We start from the raw sequence: 20,323 nt of genomic DNA, 5'->3' as shown, positions 1-20,323 counted from the left end.
TTTCCACTATATATTTTTATTCTGCATACCATGACTATTGTTTGGATTTTATGGAAGACTAGATAGAAGTTGGATAAAGGAAGATATTGATGATTGATATCCCTCAATTTTTTGTTATCCAGGCCATTGTCTACCCTCAGAATCTGTATATTATGTCACATCTTTCCAGATTGAGATAAGTAGATGCAGCTGCTTCTAAGAACCTGGTTTTAGTGGTCCTTTAAGGTGCCTAAATCAGCTCTCCCACTCTTGTACGTCTCATCAGAGAGGAGATGTTTCTTTTCAGTAGACGGAGGAGGAAGACAGTCAGGGAGGAGGGGACATTTTGTCACTGTTTAAACACATAGATCTCATTAGTTGGCTGTATAGAAGGCTTGGGTTGAAATTGACATCAGCTAATAGACTGCAGCATGGAAATGACTATCCAGGAGATGGATGTGTAGAGCCTGCAAGAGTTAAGGAACAGCTTGTGTGTCTTGAGCCTTGCTGGAATGATGCGGAAGGGACTTCCTGAAGATCTGGAATCTAATAATTGCTCCATCTCTCCTTGACTGAAACATACACTGGCACAGGTACTTTCTTGAGAGGCGTTCATGTGCTGCAAAGATGTTCTCCACAGACACTGCTGAGGTTTAGGAAGGGTTATGTTCAAAGAGAGAGTTTGAAGCAGCAGTTATGTTCCTGGGGCTCAGCTTTTCTGTAGAAACCTGAGCTCGCTACATAAGACAGGCTTGTCAGGCGTATGTTTCTCCTATGAGGTAAGGATCTTATACAAAGGACTAAAGAGCCACTGCTGAGAGGAAAATAGCCAGCCTTCCATAAAGCAGCCTAACAAAAGCCTGCAGCTTTATGTATCATGGTGTCCATTAAAGCTTATTAGGGAAGAGTGCACTGAACCCAGAGAGGGTTTGCGTTATTCACTGGAAGGATAAACATTTAAGGGTGTACAAAATTCACAAGCAGGAGGACATGATTGTTAAGCTTTGAAAAGGCTTCGCAGGAGATACTTTGTTTTCATCTCCTATGGATCAGCATGGAAAAGGTAAAATAGCACAAGCTGTAAATGTTTGGAGACTATCAATCCGCAGTTCCCAGGGGGGGTAGGACCGCTGTGCCCCTCTTCTGAGTGTGTTTTTACACATACTTCAAGGGCTAACAAAGACAAGGCATTGGATACTTTTGTTCAGTGGGATGAATTGGCCTATTAAGAAGGGAAAAAAATCATTAAAAAAACAGTTTATTGTGCGATTTCCAAAGGCAGACAAAGAGCGTGTTTACTGGTAATTGTGTCGGGGGTGACGGAGTTGTCGAAAAGGGGGGGTCAGTGGGATCCTGGAACTGGTTTTGTGACCTGTGTTTAAGTCAGGGTTAATTGATTTTTCCCCCGGACTGCGTTATGGTGTACGTTATCGTAGCGTTACCTGTAGTTTCTCGTTTTATGCCGTACGACCCTACGGAAGGTGGCGGCGCTATGTAAAATCAATGAGCACGGCCGGTGATAATAATCAGGGAGATATTGTAAGCGGCAGACCGTCCTGGCGCTAGATAGAGTGAGACGAGTCAGCGGGAGAGACCTGGGCTTGTGCTAATTTGCACACACATCCCTGTCATTGTTCTGCCTGAAGAGACAGGGCTGGGTTCAAGGCCACATGTGCTCCTGTCATCGTTCACATTTCTGCTCCAAGTGCAATACGGAGTGTCAGCTCTCCATCTGTCTAGCATCATCCTGCCTGCAGCCAGCAGCCCGGCATGGCCAGGCAGCCAGTCCAGAGCTGGAGCGTGTAGACCTGGGAGTGCGAGACGACGAGGGAGAGCTGCCTAGATCCGATGCAGGATGCCCGGTAAGTCAGGATGTCTCCTTCACTTGTATCTTGGCCGGAGCAGACATAATACAGCACTGGATAGACCGGTGTAGAATGACACCATATGTATAGTTTCTTTATATAGGATTCTTAGACCAGGTATGAAATTCTTCCTTTACACTTTGACGTCTATGTTGCCTTTATCCGGTTTTACATCTAAACTATTTGTCTAATTCTTGTTTCTCACTCAATCCTGGCTATAAATGGAGTATTACAGCACGTAGAACTAGTATCGAGGCTGGGAATGATTTTGGCTGCTTTTTTTTTTTTCTCTCTCTTGCTCAAATATGCAGAAGAAAATATTAATCTTGGATGTGGGTCCAGTCCCCAATTTAAGAAACGTTGCCAGTACAAACACATCTGGCTTAGCTGGAGAGGGCCGATGGAAAGAGCATGGACTGGGTGAGTGTGTCGGGGGACGAGGAAGGCTGTTACACTTTCTATTGCTGGAGGGCCCTCTGTGGTCCTGGAAGGATGTGTGTGTGTTCGAGCTCTGCTGCTCCCGAGTCCTCGCTCTTATTTAGGTAGGACGTCTCTGCTTTTTTTCGGTTAGGCGCAGATGGTGTTTTGAAACATTATCTGGCTGCCAGCTTGCTGTGGCCACATTTGTGTGAAGGTATTGGCAGTTGTTTGAAGAATGTCTTCTCTTCAGGGTTGATCTGTGGTCACAGCACTGGGTTGGCATGTGACAAGGTAGAAAAACCTCAATAGATCTTATGGCTGGAGGTTTGATTATACAATACGTTGCGATAATACCATGGATTTGTATTGACTTTTTGTGCATTTTTACTCGATTCAACTAATTTGAATATTCTATTTATTTATTCATTCATTTTTAAAAATATTTATGGTATTTATTTGGATTTTTTTTTTGTTTATTTTTTGAAAACTGAATGTATTTATTTAGAATTTGCTGCTAAATCATTTTTACATGGTTAAGCAATTTAACTTTTCGTCATTAGGTGTATATAAACCCCCCCCCAAAATCTGATTTCTTCTTCCTGGACGTTCACCCTCGTTTTGTTATGTGAAACGGTAGCGTTTTTTGGGTGTAAGAATAAACCAGATGCCCCCTTCGTACTTCACGATATTAATATAAATAATCCCAATTGAATCTGTCATCAGTATTTATACCACATTCCTTGTTAAACAAGCTTAAATTATTACTGCCTCCCTCTAAAAGTAGACGCGAGCAGCACTAGTGTTGTCAAATGTTTGCAGTGGATGCCAGCAAGGCTTGCACTTGGAAACAGAGAATACATTCACAGCTGTGACTGTGAGCATGTGCCAAAAGAGAAATACTTGAGCGAATCTGACACTTGGCTATTTTTGACACCCATCTGTAGGGTTTTTTTTTTTTTTTTTTAATACTCTCCGCTAGAATGAGCGGCTCCTCAATCTGTTTATTGCATATTTCAGCGTTTTCATAAATATATTGGCTTCAGTGGTCACTTTGTGCTTTGCTTAGAGACAAGATTTGATGTACTGCTGAACACTGGGATATTCGCCTTTAATGGAATCTCGTCTCGGTGACTACATCTTTAACCCTTTCGTCACCCGCCCATCTGTGTGGCTGGGTCTAGGTTTAATGGAAATTGTTATTAATGGAAAGGATGAGTTATGGAGAATTATAGACGAGGGGCTCAAACACAGATGTACAGAAGCCAGTAGTACAAAAGAGGCCTAGATATTCGGTTATCTATCTATCTATCTATCTATCTATCTATCTATCTAATCTATATCTTATTTATCTACACATATGTATGAACGTATTGTGATTGTTAAGGTCTTATCAAAGGCCTAACATACCAACACAATTTCTTTGAATTGAGTATGTATATATATTCTAAATATCTACCTATCTATCTATCTGTTATCAATCCATGATACTATCACAAACTATTTAGCAGTGTAATATCAATGTGCATTATGATAATCTATGCATCTATCAAAATATTAACTATCTTTTGATCTACCTGTTTGTCCACTTATAGTCTATATAACATGTATATACAAATGTTCTAGTCTATCTATCTACCCACCCATCTTTCTATCATTTACTTATCTACTTCTATCTATCCACCTATATTTTATCTATCTCTCCATCCATCACTTATGTACTCTGTATCTATTCCTATCTATCCATTTATATTCAGTCTATCTATCTATCTATCTATCTCATATCTATCTATCCATACATCCATCTATCGATCAGATCTGTACTGCTATCTATCCACTTATATTCTATTTCTATCTATCTATCTATCTATCTATCTATCTATCTATCTATCTATTTCATATCTATCTCCTATCTATCTATCTATCTATCTATCTATCTATCTATCTATCTATCTATCCATCCATTCTCATGTCTATCTTTATTGTGGTTACTTTTATCTACCAGCTGATTACTCATTTATTTTCTTGAGCATTTACTCAATCGAGTAATTATTCGCAAAATTTGCATTTTAACCCTGTGTAGCCCTACTACTGTGAGGCCTCGGCCTTTTAACATTATGGATGCCTACATGAAAGCACCTCCTCCATGTAATTAACATACAAGACAATGAGCCATAGACAAAAAAATGAAAGTGAATACTAGCAAAACAAGGCTTGTTCTTGGCTTATGATACAATATTCATAATATGAGTGTGGAGGTCTAAAAATACCACAGTGAAAGGTGCAGAAAGCAACATCTTATTTGGAAATGGTGGTATGTGTCCAGATGTAGCAGTGCTGAATTTGTTATGAAGCTTTTGGAGATGTATATATGATATAGGTTGAGATGCAGTCCTATGTAAATAGTGATATCAGGATGAATTAGGCCGGGCAGCGGTTTCAGCATTGCTACATCTATACCCTCATGGTTATAACACACATCATAATGTTATAGAAAAGGGTTAATAATAAAGAATTATCTCATTTTTAAGCTGAGTTACGGAAGTTCACAGGTTTATAATTGTGTGAGACATCAAATAGAGATTCTGATTATTCGGAATTTTTAACAATACTAAAAATCATTCATCAAAACTGTCCCTATTGCATCCCACAAGTCCCTACAGATACAATGTTATTATATGTTTGTGATATGTTTACGTACATCATTAACTGTTATAATTATATTGTATGCTGATACCAAATAACAGAACCGACATATACCATAGCGCTGTACACAGATCACATTCCTTTACATTAGCCTCTGTCCCCCCTTACTATATCAGACACATACAACACATGGCCTGTGCCCAGACTGTTCAGTGGGGGAACGTAAATTAGCATATTTCCCAGAAAGCATTGCCTGCCTCATGCTGGATCTCCACAAGGAGAATCACCGTACCTTATGATTACACCATGCGCACAAAGTTTATGACCCCCCAAAGAATAGTAATAAAATAGTGTAGATCAACCGGGATGGTTACTTTTTCTCCATGTCCAACCAATACTATCGACCAACGACCGATAGTGTAGGGTCAACCGGGAATGTACCAAGCCCATGTAGGTTCATCTACCACCAAATCTGCCTGTGTATTTTCTTTCCTTTTCCAGGGTATAGAGACCTATATACTGGAGCCGTCTGACAGCATATGCCATACAACAGACATACGCAGTACAGGGACACAGATGTAGAGCAGTGGTCTGCTAAGGATCTCCTGTACATCTGTGTATCTACACAGCAGATGGTGCCATGACATCGCACACTCCTATGTCTCCACTTTAAAGCATAAAACCTTTGGGGTTAGATAAAAAAAAAAGATAATTTATTTTAAAAAAATGTTGATGCGTACCATCCAATCAGATCTCAGCTTTATCTGATAAAGTAATGATTAAGGAATCAGTAGAGATGAGTGAATGGATTAGTTGATTTGTTGATTCCTTTATTAATTTTCCATTTTTCTGGGACTAGTTCTCCTCTTTTATGATTTGCTTTGGAAGAATCTGTATTTTTTTTTAAAAAACTGTATTTATTGGGAATTTTTCATTTTTGTAAAAGAAAAACATAGACCCCAATATAGGGTCACCAATACAAACATTGGGTCTGAGAGCCATAGGAGAGAGGGGAAGGGAGAAGGAGGGGTATTTTTCAAAGTGGAGTCTTTCATTCATCCCATGGCTCTGGGGGTGGGGGAAGGGAAATGAAATGAAAAAAATCTTGAAAAATTCCTAAAAAAATTCATGATATGACGTATGTTTTAGAAGGCTTCAGGGGGTGATATATAGAATTTCCAGGACAATTGGAGCAGTGTTGTTTCAGACCCAAAGGAATCTTTTGGAAAATTTGGCATATCTCCAGGGAATCGAATCTTATATGATTTGCTTCTCTCTAGTGATAACCAAGGTTTGCAGTGATGATGTGATACTCCACGTAGTCAAAAGTCAAGTGATGCTTCAGGAAGCTTGGTTTTCATTGCAACTTGTGAAGAACAACAGATACCATTTTTTTCTGTGTTTTTTTTTTCTATAGATTTTTTTTTCTATTTGTATAGAGATGAAACAGAAACTAAGGCTAAGTGCCGAAACATGTAGTAGAAGTCAGGGATGGGGTTTTCTGTTCTGAACATGTTTTATCGATATGAAAATATAGAATTCGATGGACCCTTTGTTTGCTGGATGAAGTCTTTCTTATTTCAAATACATAGAGAGTAGAATAATATAGCCCCTGCTTGATAGAAATCTGTAACCAATGTATAAGCATTTATCAGGAGAAACATATGAGATGGATAGATAGAAAAAGAATTGCCCATCTCTTCTCCAATGCAACTTTTTGTAGTCATAGAAAAAGTATACTCTACTACGTGGTCTTACAACACTGCCCTCTCTGTTTAAAAGGCGGTACTGCGCCCAATTAAAACCACTAAAAATATATTGTTATTTTATTTCGGATAGGACTGATAATTCCTTTTGAACACCAGTAGACTAGGACCATAGGGTTATTATGTTGTTTGTGTGACTTAAAAAACTTAATTTCTTTTTTTTTGGGGGGGGGGGTAGGTTGCTGTTGAGTGACTAAATATCAAGTTTGTGATTTGGCTGTAAGGAAAAAAAAATATTTAAATGACAAGTAGGTTGTATCTGCTCTCAAATTCTATTGAGATTCATTATGGCAAAACTGGACATGATTTTTGAGCATAATATTAGAAGATTTGGGTCTTTCATTTACAGTCTTGTTATGTCACTTGCTACAGCACAACCACATGGACAATCATCAGTGTTACCACATCACATTCCTCATGTCAGATCTAAAGGTTGTCACGTAACCTTAGACTTAAACCTTAAGCCCTGAACCTGTCCAGTCCAAGGTTACTTACAATGAAAACCAATGATCCAGTAGATCAAGTAGAGGAAGATGCATGGTCGAGAGATCCAGAACCCCCTCTCTCGACCAGTTTCAGTAGGTTCCCTATCGTGCTAGAGTAGAATATACAAGATAAACAAATTTCTTATTGGAATATACCTTAATATTTCTCTACATTCAGGCCACAGATTTCATGAAAGTATGCAGACTTTACCTACAAGGCTGTATGTTTAGCTTATATGTGACCTTTCAACTTTCATCCATCGGTGAGGTCCCTCGGTAATATATCACATAGGCCCAGGTAGAAGACATACAATTAGTATGTGTTGCAGATAGAATTGACTCTTGTAGGATCCATTTGATAAATGATTCAGTATGTTATTCTCCAGTGCCCGTATAAAAGCTGCGCAGGTTGGACTGCTTTAGCTTAGCAATAGGAAGAACAGATGCTGGTCTACAAAATATGTCTCTATCGCCTGTGGCTCAATATGAGTCTGTTTCCATAAAAGGACAGTCGGTTATCAGTCAACATCGGCCAGCAATAATAATCTTCCTTTAGAAGATGTCTTGGCATTGGGTCAGACCACCCTTTCTATGCTCCTGCTCGCCAGATGTGCTTGGAACCGTTCCTTTTTCAAAGTTCATGTTTCAAAAATGGATTTGTTTTTAGAATCTGGTTTTACTTAAGACATCCCCATCGTGGAGCGCATTTCATAAATTAGCCACATATTTTTCTTAGCAGAGAACTTAACTGACTGTAATTTTTAACACATGGCTACATCATGTGAGATTTTCAAAACACTTGCACATAAGTTTAAGATGGTCCCAGTAGAAATGAGCCATCAACTCACAGCCAGACCCCCTCTTTTTCTTTCTTTTACAACATCTCCGTATTTTCCATTTAGTCAAGCGATATATCACAAAGACATCTTTCTGGTGTATTATAATGGCGCATTGTTTATTGAAAACTAAACTTGATTTGGCTTTTACGGTTGTTCTGTTTTTAAGGCCATTTCTAGTTTTTACATTTGTGTCTTAAAAGTAATTATTTGTTTAAAAAGTGAAGAGCCCAAATGGATATGGTCATAGACAGGACAGTTTCAAGTTTTGGGAAAGTAGAGGGTTCAATACTACCAATATTCAAGATTAATGCAGATGCTATCCATAGTTGCCGATGGCAGACTGGCCAAGTGTTTTCTAAATGGCGAGAGGACTACATGACTCCATCAGACCAATTATTACAAACAGATAGGAGAAGATCTATTACCACCTTGTCTGGTTTCTTGAAGTACTTTATAAGACTTTTTAGTTTTAGTTGGGACTTTTTGGTCTCAGTTGAGACTTTTTGCTCTTAGTTGAGACCAAAACGTCACAAACAGCACTACAAAAAAGCAGACAATGTGGTGATCTCCACCCCTGAGCCGTCTCGATCTGGTCATTTACTATCAGCAGAAAGTCAAGCCATTTCCAAAAATTTTGCATCTACTTTCAAATTGACATTGATCTTTTTGATGAGCTCTCTTGTTTTTTTGGTCTTTTATGGAAGTATTTTGGAGATAACAGTAGTTTGTGGTCAACTTGATCTATCTGGACCTTATAGTGAATGTAATGCCCTACATACAGTCTTGAACTCTTACCAACTTCTGCTCAATTTAATGGGACATTCAGACATTGTGGTCGACAAGCAGATTTCTCATACTTTCCTTTGTGCATAGGACCAAGTTGTCACCATGTTCAGTTTAACCCATATGTCTTGCTTTCATTAATTTCACTATTTATACATATGGTAGTTCTCCCTACAATGACTACAGGAGGGAATTATTAGCATTTCTATATGTTTTTCATAAAACCCTCACACATGTAGTAAGAACACTTTTTTTTAGCACATGGTCTGAAGGATATTTCAAAGAGCTTCAAGAAGTGAACACAACCTTCCAATGAATACATTATTTATCCTGGAGTATTGGTCATGAACCTGTTGTGAAGCTTTTTTTTTGTGAGAATGGTAACCTTAACCTTTATGGGGGATGTAAGGTGAGAGAAGGGCCAAAAATGTTACAATTCAATGTGCTCGACACTTTTTACTCTTGGAAAGACCAGGCTTCCCAAAAATGTCGGTTTCACGTCATCCAAAAAGTAAGCTTGATGGGTTTCACTGTGTTCATGTACTAATGCCAAAAGTTATCGGATTAATTATTGATAAATGCTGCATATTAAATATAAATCAAGAACTTTTAATAACTTGGACCAGGTTCCTCCAGCCCTTTCCAAAAATTGATCACTGAGCTCTATTCGGTCATCTGCAATTGCAATCATTAGCAGCTGTTTTGGGCTTTTCTTAATTCCAGTTACAATACCGAGTTGTTAAGTTTACAAACTGATGTAATAACGTAGATGTAAACTATGGGGATTTATGTTATGTGCTCATTAAGAATACATTTACCTATACTGGTATGAGTTGTTTACATATAATGGATTGTCTACATAGTGTTCATCCAAAGCCTCTAATGGGGAAGTGCGTATTTCAACACTAGGAAATCCCACTGGAACACTTAATTTTAGTGTAGATGGTCTTAAGAAATGGTTGCCAACTCTTCTCTTCTAGTACTCTTTTAATGTGTTACTTAACAGCTGCTATCAGGGATGACTATGTCTTATCAATAGAGATGTTATTGTAGAAGGATCTTTGGAAATATACATGTTTATATATTCATGGAACTTGGAATTTCAGTGTTTTCCTATCCAAGGTCTAAGTTTTAAGTGTACTAGACCTGTTATTAGTGCGGATGTTAGGGTCAGATGCTGGTCCGGACTTAAATTATCCATATACTCTCTAGTTATCTTTTTGGTATATCCTGTTTATTCCACAATTTTATCCCTGTAAGCACCTTTAGACATACTTTATTGTCCATTTTATCCCTCCCATCCACCTTAGTCAAACACCACTACAGTTCCCTCCCTTAAAAGAGTTCTATAAAATATTTAGTAAAATTTGCAGGAGGGTGCTGAAAACAATACAAATATAATTATCCAAAGGTTCTTTTTGTATTTGAAAAATTTGAGAACCAGTCAATTGTTGCTTTACTTTGCAGCAGTTTTAACAGTGAAATATACAAAATTACAAACTTTTTATTGCTGCTATTCTATTTCTAAAATGTTTTCTAGAAACGTGTTTAGTAAAAGTTGCAGTAGGGTATAGAATACAACAGCAATATCATATGGACCAATTATTTTTACAATGTGGTGACCTATCCTTTCTTGTCATAGACACAAAATAGTAACTAGTGTTAATGTTCAAATCAATTTTTTATCAACATGTTCCAAAATTCTTAGAATATATATATAAATTTTACCATTAATAGTATAATATTTTGACTAAAATCAGCATTTTAACCTAGGATAGAAAACAATAGATGTGTATCCACTACCCAAGGGATTTTTTTTGATTGACTACAATGATTATAAACCTCTCTGTAAGCTTAAAGCTACGACCATGCCTTTAATTCCACCATCCGACCCCAAGCACCAAGGTGGGTAGTAATTAGATTTCAGTTATCACTCTGGTAGTTGTAATCCATGCGGATAATATTTATTGAATAAAAAGCATCTGAGATCTTCCCGTCTATTGACTCGAGCTGTTGTCTGCCAACGGCATCCAAATGTGATTCCAAACCCATGATGGCATTTGCAGATTAAGCAGAGAAAATTGTTTGCCAACCAGATGTGGAAGGAATAACAACATATACAGGTCTCCCCAGAGGAAGAGAGATGTTTGTTTTAACCAGAAATCCCTCCTCTCTTTGGAGTTAATACCTCATTTCCAAATCATTTCATATGTTTCCCACAATTATGAGCGGCTCTAAATTCTTTTGAGGAAGTCTTTACCGAAAGTAGACATAATCAATCCTGCTTCTATGTGTAAACATATGGAGATGGGATGTGCTTATTTTGGCTGATAATGTGGCCTTTTATCTGATGCACTGGGTCTCTGCTTCTCTTCAAACTGGCCATAAATAAAAGCTTTTTTTTCCTGAGATAACAATTAGACATACATCAGCATTGGTTAAGGTCTTTGGGACCCTGTTTGCAGGCATTTGGTATGCAGAGTACTGCCGTCTCAGCCAGAAGAAGTCTTTCTCTAGTGCCACTTGTCAAAGGTGTCTACCCCGAAAGTCAACATTTTACTCATTGACACCAGTTGGCCACAGAGAGACTTTCTACTTTTGTTGTTCTAACGCAAAAAATTCCCAACAAATGTTGGTGACCCAATCAGGACAGTTGCCAAAACCACCAAGTGTTTGGTTGAGTTACCGTAAACTGCAATAAATGTTGGCCAGGCTCATTTCATGTTCACTTTACTAAACCTTTTACAGCATTCCTTCTGTGATATAAATCCTGATCAATATTTTTGACAGGATTTTGCCTGGAGGAGCTTTTGAAGCTCAACAATGGTCAGTCATGGACGTAATTCGCTAGCGGCCTTTGCTTGAGACATCAGATTCTGAGCTTTTAAGCTTCTAATACCTTTTAACACAACAAGGAGATATTCGACTTTACTAATCAATACCATCACAATATCCAGGTTTTAAGAAGGTTTTAAATGGACGGAATTTTTTTTTCTTACAGTATAATAGTAGTATCCTAATTAGATGTCTCCGAGGAGAAGATCAGGAAGAGATGCTGACAGTTTTGAAAAGAGGCTTTAGAGAGTGAAGCCATTGACAGACCTTTGTATATAGAAGCCCTCAAAATGTAGAAGCCCTAAAAATGTACTTTGCTCCAATCTCAACCCCTAGCAATAAGCTGATTGGGAATAGTTACCCCAATGTGATGTCTATGTCCGAGCAATCATTTCACCCACTTTTTATCAATGGAATGATTCTAGGAAGTAAGATCTGGTTCTGACTAAGAGATCCAGTAAATGTAAGTAGACTTATTTACAGGCAATGTTCTTTTAGGAAAAGTATGCAAATTTATATTTATATTAGCCAAAAGGAAACGGGATGAATTGCCAACTGAAAAATTAGGAAATCTATAATTTTGCAGAACTTTTGGTAAAATTAACTCAAAAGGTGGCTACAACATGTGCACAATAGGAAATTACTCAACATATCTAGTCTATGCTGCTAAGAGTCAAGCTAGTAAAAAAAAATTTGCATATTATACATATGGCATTAAGCAAGAGTGACATAAGGAAAGGAATATGAAACTACTTGTTATTATAGATAATTCCATGGCTTATCTGGCCCCAGCATAGGATATCTTTGTAGGCTTCATATGGTTCCCGTTAGCTGTGTACATCTAAGATGCACAGGAACCTAAATGTGGAGCTTTTGTTTGTTAATATCAAGTTTTATGAGTTGTTTAGATAACATATCAGAGCGTTTCCTCTGAATATAAATAAATCAACAGAATTTGGTTGCAATTACTGGAAGCTTGTAGTAATGATCCCATTCTGCTGAGTTAACATAGCAGAGATCTGCAGCGAGCTAGAGAACGGAACGGGATGACATTAGGAGGGATGATTCCTTGTCTTGATGTTGAAGTGATGTTTGATGTCAATAATTGACCACTTAGTATTACATCCATAATGGTTCTAGAAATGTCTGAATCAGGTGAGTGTCTAATATCCGGTACAGTACACGATGCTCTAAAGGGGCCTATAATCTTACAGTGATGTCACTCAGATGCTGCAGTGCAACATTATGGATGGGGACATCAGACAAGAGGAACACAAGGAGGATTGTCCTTCTTTTCCGCTTTTTTTTTGCCCTTTATCTTCCCCTTTCTCTTTTCCTTTCTCATTGCCTCTTCCTCATCTATTCTCTCCTACTCTTTCTCACCTGTTTTATTTCACTCTTTCTCACAACTTCTTGTACCATCGTTCTTAACCCTTCTTGTCCCCCATTCCTCATCCTTTATCTCCTCCTCTTTCTCACCCCTTATCTCCCACTCCTTATCCCTTATCTCCTCCTTTTTCTCACCCCATATGTTCAACCCCTTTCGCACCACTTCTTGTCCCCTCTTTCTTACCCCTTCTTGTCCCTTCTTCCTCATCCCTTAATCTCCTCCTATTTCTCACCCCTTATGTCCCCTGTTTCTCACAGCTTCTTGTCCCCTAATTCTTACCCCTTCTCATCCCCTCTTCTTTATCTCTTATCTCCCCCTCTTCCTCACCCCTTATCTCCCCCTCCTCCACATCTCTTATCTGATCCTTTCTCACCCCATATGTCCCCCTGTTACTCACCACTTCTTGTCCCTCTTTTTTACACCTTCTCATCTCCTCTTCCTCATCCCTTATCTCCTCCTCTTTATCACCCCATATGTCCCCCTGTTTCTCACCGCTTCCTGTCCCCTCATTATTACTCCTTCTCGTCCCCTCTTCTTCATCCCTTATCTCTCCCTCTCTCTCACCCCTTATTTCCCCCTCCTCCACATCTCTTAGCTGATCCTTTCTCACCAGTTATGTCCCCCTGTTACTTACCACTTCTTGTCCCCTCTTTCTTAATCCATCTTGTTCCATTTTCTCACCCCTTCTCTTCTCCTCTTACTCCACCTTTCTCTCTTACTTCTTCTTCCCTCTCTATTTATTTCTACTTTTTAAACAAAGGATTCAGTGACTTTTAGATTTATGGGTACATTATTTATAAAGCATTTGGGGAATTACTACACAATTAAGGGATTTGTTTCTTTTTCCCATAAGATTTAACTGTAATCCTATTACTTAGACCTATAGTAATACATACAGCATGAACCACGGGGAACCCTGCCATCCTCCATTTACTCTGTGGCTCCAATTAATGCTTAATAAACTACAATGCAATTCCTTTAGCATTCTGTGAATAATTCATGGTTCATACATCGAGGCCAAATAGTCCCTGGTTAGTTTATGCCAATAGTCTACTTTAGTTCAGGTTGTTCAGACATCAGGGGATTTGCTCTTTAGGCCATACTTTGTACTTTCTTATATCTGAAAATGGAACCCGATTGGTCAGAATCAGATTCATTATGGAGACACCCCCCACAATAAAATCCCAGTTAGCAATTGACTCGGAAATTACCTTGAAGAACAGTACAACCCTGAGTTAAAACGGAAGATGGTCCATAAATCTTGTTTCTTGGGGAATATGTGTATATACTACTATAATTTAAGGAGATGGGTCTACCGTAACAGCAGAGTGGAGGAGGATTGATATCTTGACTATAAATCTTGTTTTTGATTTCAAAAAAGGTCTCCAAGTCTATGTTGATAATGGGTCTGAGTGATGTTGATAGTATTGGTACTGTTTCTTTAGGGAAATGACCATACTTAAACACAAAGCAAATTATTTGCAGAATTTTTGAAAATTATAGCGTGACAAAATTTGGTAGTTATAGTTTATATTTTAGCTATGTGTGGTCTTGCAATACAGTCCCAGTTAACTCAGTGGAGTACATACAGTTCATGGACTGGTGTGTGAGTGTTTCTAGAAGTAGATGTGTTTGCAAACAATATGGCTGCACTTCCTGTTCTGGATGTTGAACAAATGGCCACATCAGCAAAACCAAGAATGGCATCAACCCAATAAGTAAAAGTTATACCACAATTTTGTATAGGACTAAAAAAAAAAATTAATACCCCTGTATCCTTAATATCATCGATTCTATCTGAGTCAGTAAAAATTTGAAGTCATCCGGATAAGAGGAAGATTTTCCATAGCTTAAGGTTGAACATGTTAACACAACTCATATGCTAGGGCCTGCAGCCAAAATTCTGGGATCATTATTTGGTCCAGACGGTGCCGGGTAACGAGGGCGGGGTATGTGGATGGAGACGGTGACCATCCCAGCATGAGTGTGTCGGTGATCACAGAATGTGACAAAAGCCAAAAACGGCTCTAAATTACATATAAATACAGTTCAGTTATGTTTCCATGTAGATGGTTTGTGTTACCAGAGAAATGAGTGGTTGGAAGCCATTATCAGTGGTGTCGGTGAATAAATTATCTTTCTTGGGGTTTGTGGCATTAGGTTACAGTGGTAACAGAAAATGTTCATTTCCCAAGCACACGATGAAATATCCTGCTATCTGCCTGGAAATCGATTGGTCTCTCTCACATTAAACAATAACATATGTTTCTGAATGGAAGCCGAGTCCGCAGTCCGTAGCTGAATCCAGACATTTTTTTTTTTAGCTTAATATTACACACATTTGTCAGGAGTCACAGGGCCATTTTCAGTGCCATGTCCTTAACCTCCCAGTGTTTCCTGGTTTTTCTACAGTTATTAAAGAGTAGACGGAATCGGAACATCAAGCTGAAAAAGTAGATTCCGGCTCCAATAGACTCAGAAACCACATATGGAATCCGAACATCCTCATTTGGTTTTTTTAAGTGGATGTAAGAAGTTTTTATGAAAATTATCCATTGTCATTCTTTGATTCTCTTTATGAGAACAAATATGGATTACCTGTCATATCCATAGTCTAGCATAGTCCAGTAGTAAGGATGTAACATCACACAACCTATAGTGGAGCGGTTTACCTGTGGGTTAGCTCAATAACCTTATCATTGGTTATTGACTGAATAATTCATGCACTACATTCATGAAATTTGTTTTTGGGCAACCAGTTGTTACCAGTTAGAGCATTATCTAGACATATAGGAACAAAGACACTCAATTTTTTTTAGTGAGCAGTTCCATTGCCCCCATTTTAACATATATTCCAGACTCTTATGATATCACTAAGTTTTTGTTTTTTTTACAATTCACCAGCACATAATCATTGTAATGGTGTCACCATTGGCACCTATGTATGAAGTGCTGCTGACTGGTGGTACGCACTGCCTCTCCCCGACACTGCATTACAACAGGGGTCTATATAACCCAGCACAATCCATTTCTAATGAAGGTCCGAGCTTGAATAAAATACTATTTGTCTGGATTGCAGCACCTACTTTAGAATAAAAATGTCTAAAAATAAAAAGGCAGGTAGAACATCATGAGATTACTCATCTGGGAGGGGCCTGTTTCCTCGAAAATCAAAAGGATGGAAAGGCTAGTCGTGAAGTCCTGAAACACGGAAGCTTGATAAAATTGATGAGCTTTGCCATCAACCATGTGGAATATGTTGGTGCTATGCATATAAGAAAAATCAACAGTAGCACTTAAAAAAAATAAAATAATAAATAACATTACAATTGACTCCATTTTATAAAACAAAAATATGACAGATTTGTTTTCTGATTTTATTTTATTTTTTTTATATGGTAGCATTTCAAGCTATTTAAGCCCTGACTGTTTTAAACTCTTTTATGATTAACTAACCTTTTCAATGCTCAGGGGATCTGGAAAACCTTTTTATTCTCCTACCATCTACCCAATTTTTGTGTACTCCGCAGCTGGCTCATTAGCGTAAAATTGCCAATTTATTTTTCAAAATAGTAGCTATTTCTGTGACACCAGCGAGCAGGTGGCAAATTGTTTACATTCTCTCCACAAAATTGCATTGTATCACAGGAGTCAAGCTAAAATCAATAATATTATCTCTTAACACCGCTTTTTGATTTTTCTGCTTTTGGTTTTGCCATTCAAAAGAATTGTTCTGGAGAAGGCGATTTAAGAGCACAGCACAAGCATATTAATAGAGATGGAAACCAGGTTAAAGTCATCTGAGGCTTTTTTCCAAATTGAGTTGAAATTTCAGACATGAAGAAAACAGCTTTTCTAGAGTGAATCTATGTCCTGGATAATATTTTCAAAGGAAGGGGATACTGTTATCTTGTTTTTCCTTGCTTGGTGGAATGATGTTGTCATTGGGATGTGTCTCAATGCATCCTGTCTGCATTTCTATCACTTTTACTAATCATTGACTTGGATTTGAAAGGTCTATAATTAGGAAATAGACCTCATTCTAGTGAGTATTTGGTCATCTGTATGTACCACGTATGAATAAACATCTCTTCTACCAGTAGTGATGTGGCCCTTCTGGGGCGTAGAACAAGTAGATTATCTCCTGTAACCACTTTGTCGTAGAAGGTCCTTTCCGAGGTGGTGGTGTTGAGATGGCGGTGGAATCGTGTCTACCATGACATTGTCTGAGCTCTCAATAGCGTAACAGTTCTAGGAGAAAGAGGTTCTAAATTTCAGTATTTACAATTTTTGTAAACCAAATACAATGAGGATTTCGGAATAAAAAGGCATGTCCATAAAACACAAAGAACTTCTTCAAAAGCTCAGAATTTGTTAAAAGTGTAAAAGAAAGCATACCCAATGATAAACTTCTACTTTTAACTCAAAACTTGGCAGGTTCCCACTACTTTCTTCATCCTAGTCCCACATTGATGTGCAGAAAATGCCCAACCAACCAATCACTAGCTCATTAGCTCAACCACTGATTAGTAACCACTGATAACTCGGCATTCAACTTGGCGACCAAGTAGAGACTGTAGAGCATCCCATTAGAATGGGATTGCTGTTTTGAGTCTTAGAAGTACAGCAATTCCATAAATAAATAATTACAATTTTTCACTAATATGTTCAGAGGACCATGAGGCTTTTGGGGAAGGAAAGACTATCTATACAACCTTATGGGGATTTTTTTATATACCTCCTCAAAGACAAAAGAGTTGAACAATTGAATTTCAACTTGTCCAATTTTTATCTTGCCTGATATCTGCTGTGTGGAGAGAGTCAATGAAGACTCGGTAGGCCCACATACACATGGTCATCTTGAGTTGGATGATCAGATCAGAGGATTTGTATCAAATTTGTATGAGGACCTTAATTGCTCCTTTAATTACATTTCTAACAAATCATTTATCTTAAATTTTGCAATTGGTGTCTGTTTGTACATGCGTCACTATTGGCTACCAATGTTGGGGTCAAGGGGTTGTTGGGCACTCTTTTCTCCTTTATAGTCCAGCTACACACCAGAGCAAGAGCTGCTGTATGGGCCTTGTAATGGGGGTCTTCAATGAGGTTCCCCATTCTATCATGTCTATATTTTAGCATTTGGCTGAATTACTATAACAAGCAGCATGTGCGATTTGTTATCCAAAAACAGAATCTGCCAATCACGGGAATTATCTCTGATTTCCTCAATATGTAGCAGCAGTCTGTCTGCAGGTGGGATCCTCATGCAGAGTATAGATTGCCATAAACAATGTTGTATAGTCTTGCATCTCTGTATTATAAAGGATTGGCTTCTTTGTATCCAGACCCGCTTGCAGAGAACTATAAGATTTTTTGCAGCAAGGTAATCAAGTGATAGTAGTCTAGGCTACTTGCCAAGTCTCATTGTAGTGGGTAGGGAATTGAGGGCGATGTAAGAGAATTTTCCAGGCCACAAGTAGATTGTTATGGTTAGACGTCAACAGAAGCTCGTAGCAGAAAAATGTACAAATCATCTCATTATCAATCGGGGAACAATAATTTTCAATAAAAATGCGTCCTGCGCCCTGCAAAAAGGGATATTGTCTACATAAAGATGGAATTGTGAATTTGTATTGTTATTTGCTTTGGGCAGAGAGCAGCATATTTAAGTGTTTCCAGGTGCGAGGCTTCTGCTCAGTAATACAGTCCAGAGAAACAGAGTCAGGACGTTCCAATACTTTGATGTTCATTGTTCCATTAAGTCTTTCCTCATGCTTGTGTGTATGGCTGTGTGTGTATAAATCCATTCGTGTGTATGTATGTTTGTGTCTATGTATATGTGCATGTATGTTTCTACATGTGTGCATGTATGTATTTAGGTATATGTGTATGTGTGTGTAGGTATACATACATGTATGTTTCTAGGTATGTGTGTATGAATGTGTCCAAGTATATGTGTATATATGTATATAGGCATATGTGTGTTTCTATATGCGTGTATGTATGTGTCTAGGTATATGTGCATGTATGTTTTTTTAGGTATGTGCCTATGAATGTGTCTATATATATGTGTGTATATATGTATGTATTTTTCTAGTTATATGTATATGCATGTGTCAAGGTATATTTTCAGGTATGTAAACAGGTGTATGTATGTTTCTATATGTGTGTTTATATATGTGTCTAAGTATATGTGTACGTATGTGTCAAGGTATATGTGCAGGTATGTATCTAGGTATTTGTATGAATCTAGGTAAATGTGTGTGTATCTATGCATGTGGGTATGAATGTGTCTAGGTATGTGCGTATGTATGAATCTAAGTAAATGTATGTGTATGTGTGTATGTCATGTATGTCTATGTATGTATGTGTCCAGGTATATATGTATGTACAGTATGTTGCATGCTTATGTAAATTTCTTCTTGATCTTGCAGGGTGACATCCGCCAGAATTGTATTGGTTGTCCCTGTGTTTGATTGTCATTGATCCCCACACTCAAAAATAGGTTAATTTGGAGTTAAATATACAAAATATGTTTCTACAATATAAATAAATGATGCTTTCATGTGTATATGGTGGTCTATAAATAAATGTATGTGTGTCTGTATAGGTGTATGTATGAATATAGCTCTGTTTGTATTTTCTTGTATTCTAAATGTATGAACATTTGTAGGTTCATGCCTATTTATGTATGTGTGTATATGTATGTTGTATGTATGTGTGTATATGTATGTTTTAGTGTCTGCTTTGTCCCTGTGTATGTGTATTGTATGAACACTAGGTGCAATTTATGTATTATATGTGTATTGGAGCAGCATCTGTGTATCTGGTATACCATGTGTGCTGCTTTCCCTGTATTCCAGTGTAACTGCCAGAGAGGAAATGCATTTTCCTTTTCCACCTGGCAGGACTGTGCCCACAGGAGACAGGAGCGGCACAGAGGAGGCAGGTGATGGAATGTGAAGAAATAGGAAGTCTGGAGACCCGGGCAAAAGATTGCAGTTGAAAACCCTGAGTGGGGACATTAATACATCGTCTTAAGGCTTGATGGGACATGTACTGCTTACTGTTCCATCTGGTGCTTATGATAGCTCGGCATATTAGCATGCTGCCAGTTCATAATGTATTCAGGGCAAGACAGCATCCCTTGCATACCAATTGAGGCATCTTCCCCGTGAAAGCTGCTTCTGAATTTCAATGATGTTTTTGCTCCAGTGCCAGGACTGAGCTCGCCATCTCGTTCATAAGACAAACACCTACTGCTTTGTTTCTTTCAGGAGAATTTCAATGAACGTTCATCTTTCTTCTTTATATC

General features: G+C 38.1%; 1 protein-coding gene across 7 annotated transcripts in view; it reads left to right on the top strand.

The window, feature by feature from the left end:
- RUNX1T1 (RUNX1 partner transcriptional co-repressor 1) overlaps positions 1–20,323 on the top strand; it is a 110,472-nt gene that overhangs the window by 37,742 nt on the left and 52,407 nt on the right. Inside the window, exon 1 of one of the 7 annotated variants that reach the window (XM_072151525.1) lies at positions 266–572. The exons of 3 other annotated variants lie outside the window; for them this stretch is intronic. Coding sequence is in view for 2 of the 4 variants with exons in the window: in XM_072151523.1 (XP_072007624.1) it covers positions 1,024–1,042 (19 nt within the window). In the remaining 2 variants the exon portion in view is untranslated. Of the gene's footprint in view, positions 1–265; positions 573–615; positions 759–832; positions 1,043–1,133; positions 1,842–20,323 lie in introns of those variants that run through there. 3 more of the 7 variants (XM_072151526.1, XM_072151523.1, XM_072151524.1) reach the window with 3 other exon arrangements.

Source organism: Engystomops pustulosus, chromosome 5 (assembly GCF_040894005.1).
Source record: "Engystomops pustulosus chromosome 5, aEngPut4.maternal, whole genome shotgun sequence".
Taxonomy (NCBI): Eukaryota; Metazoa; Chordata; class Amphibia; order Anura; family Leptodactylidae; genus Engystomops; species Engystomops pustulosus.
Note: the sequence above shows the minus strand (reverse complement) of the source record. Positions and strands in the feature narration are given on the sequence as shown.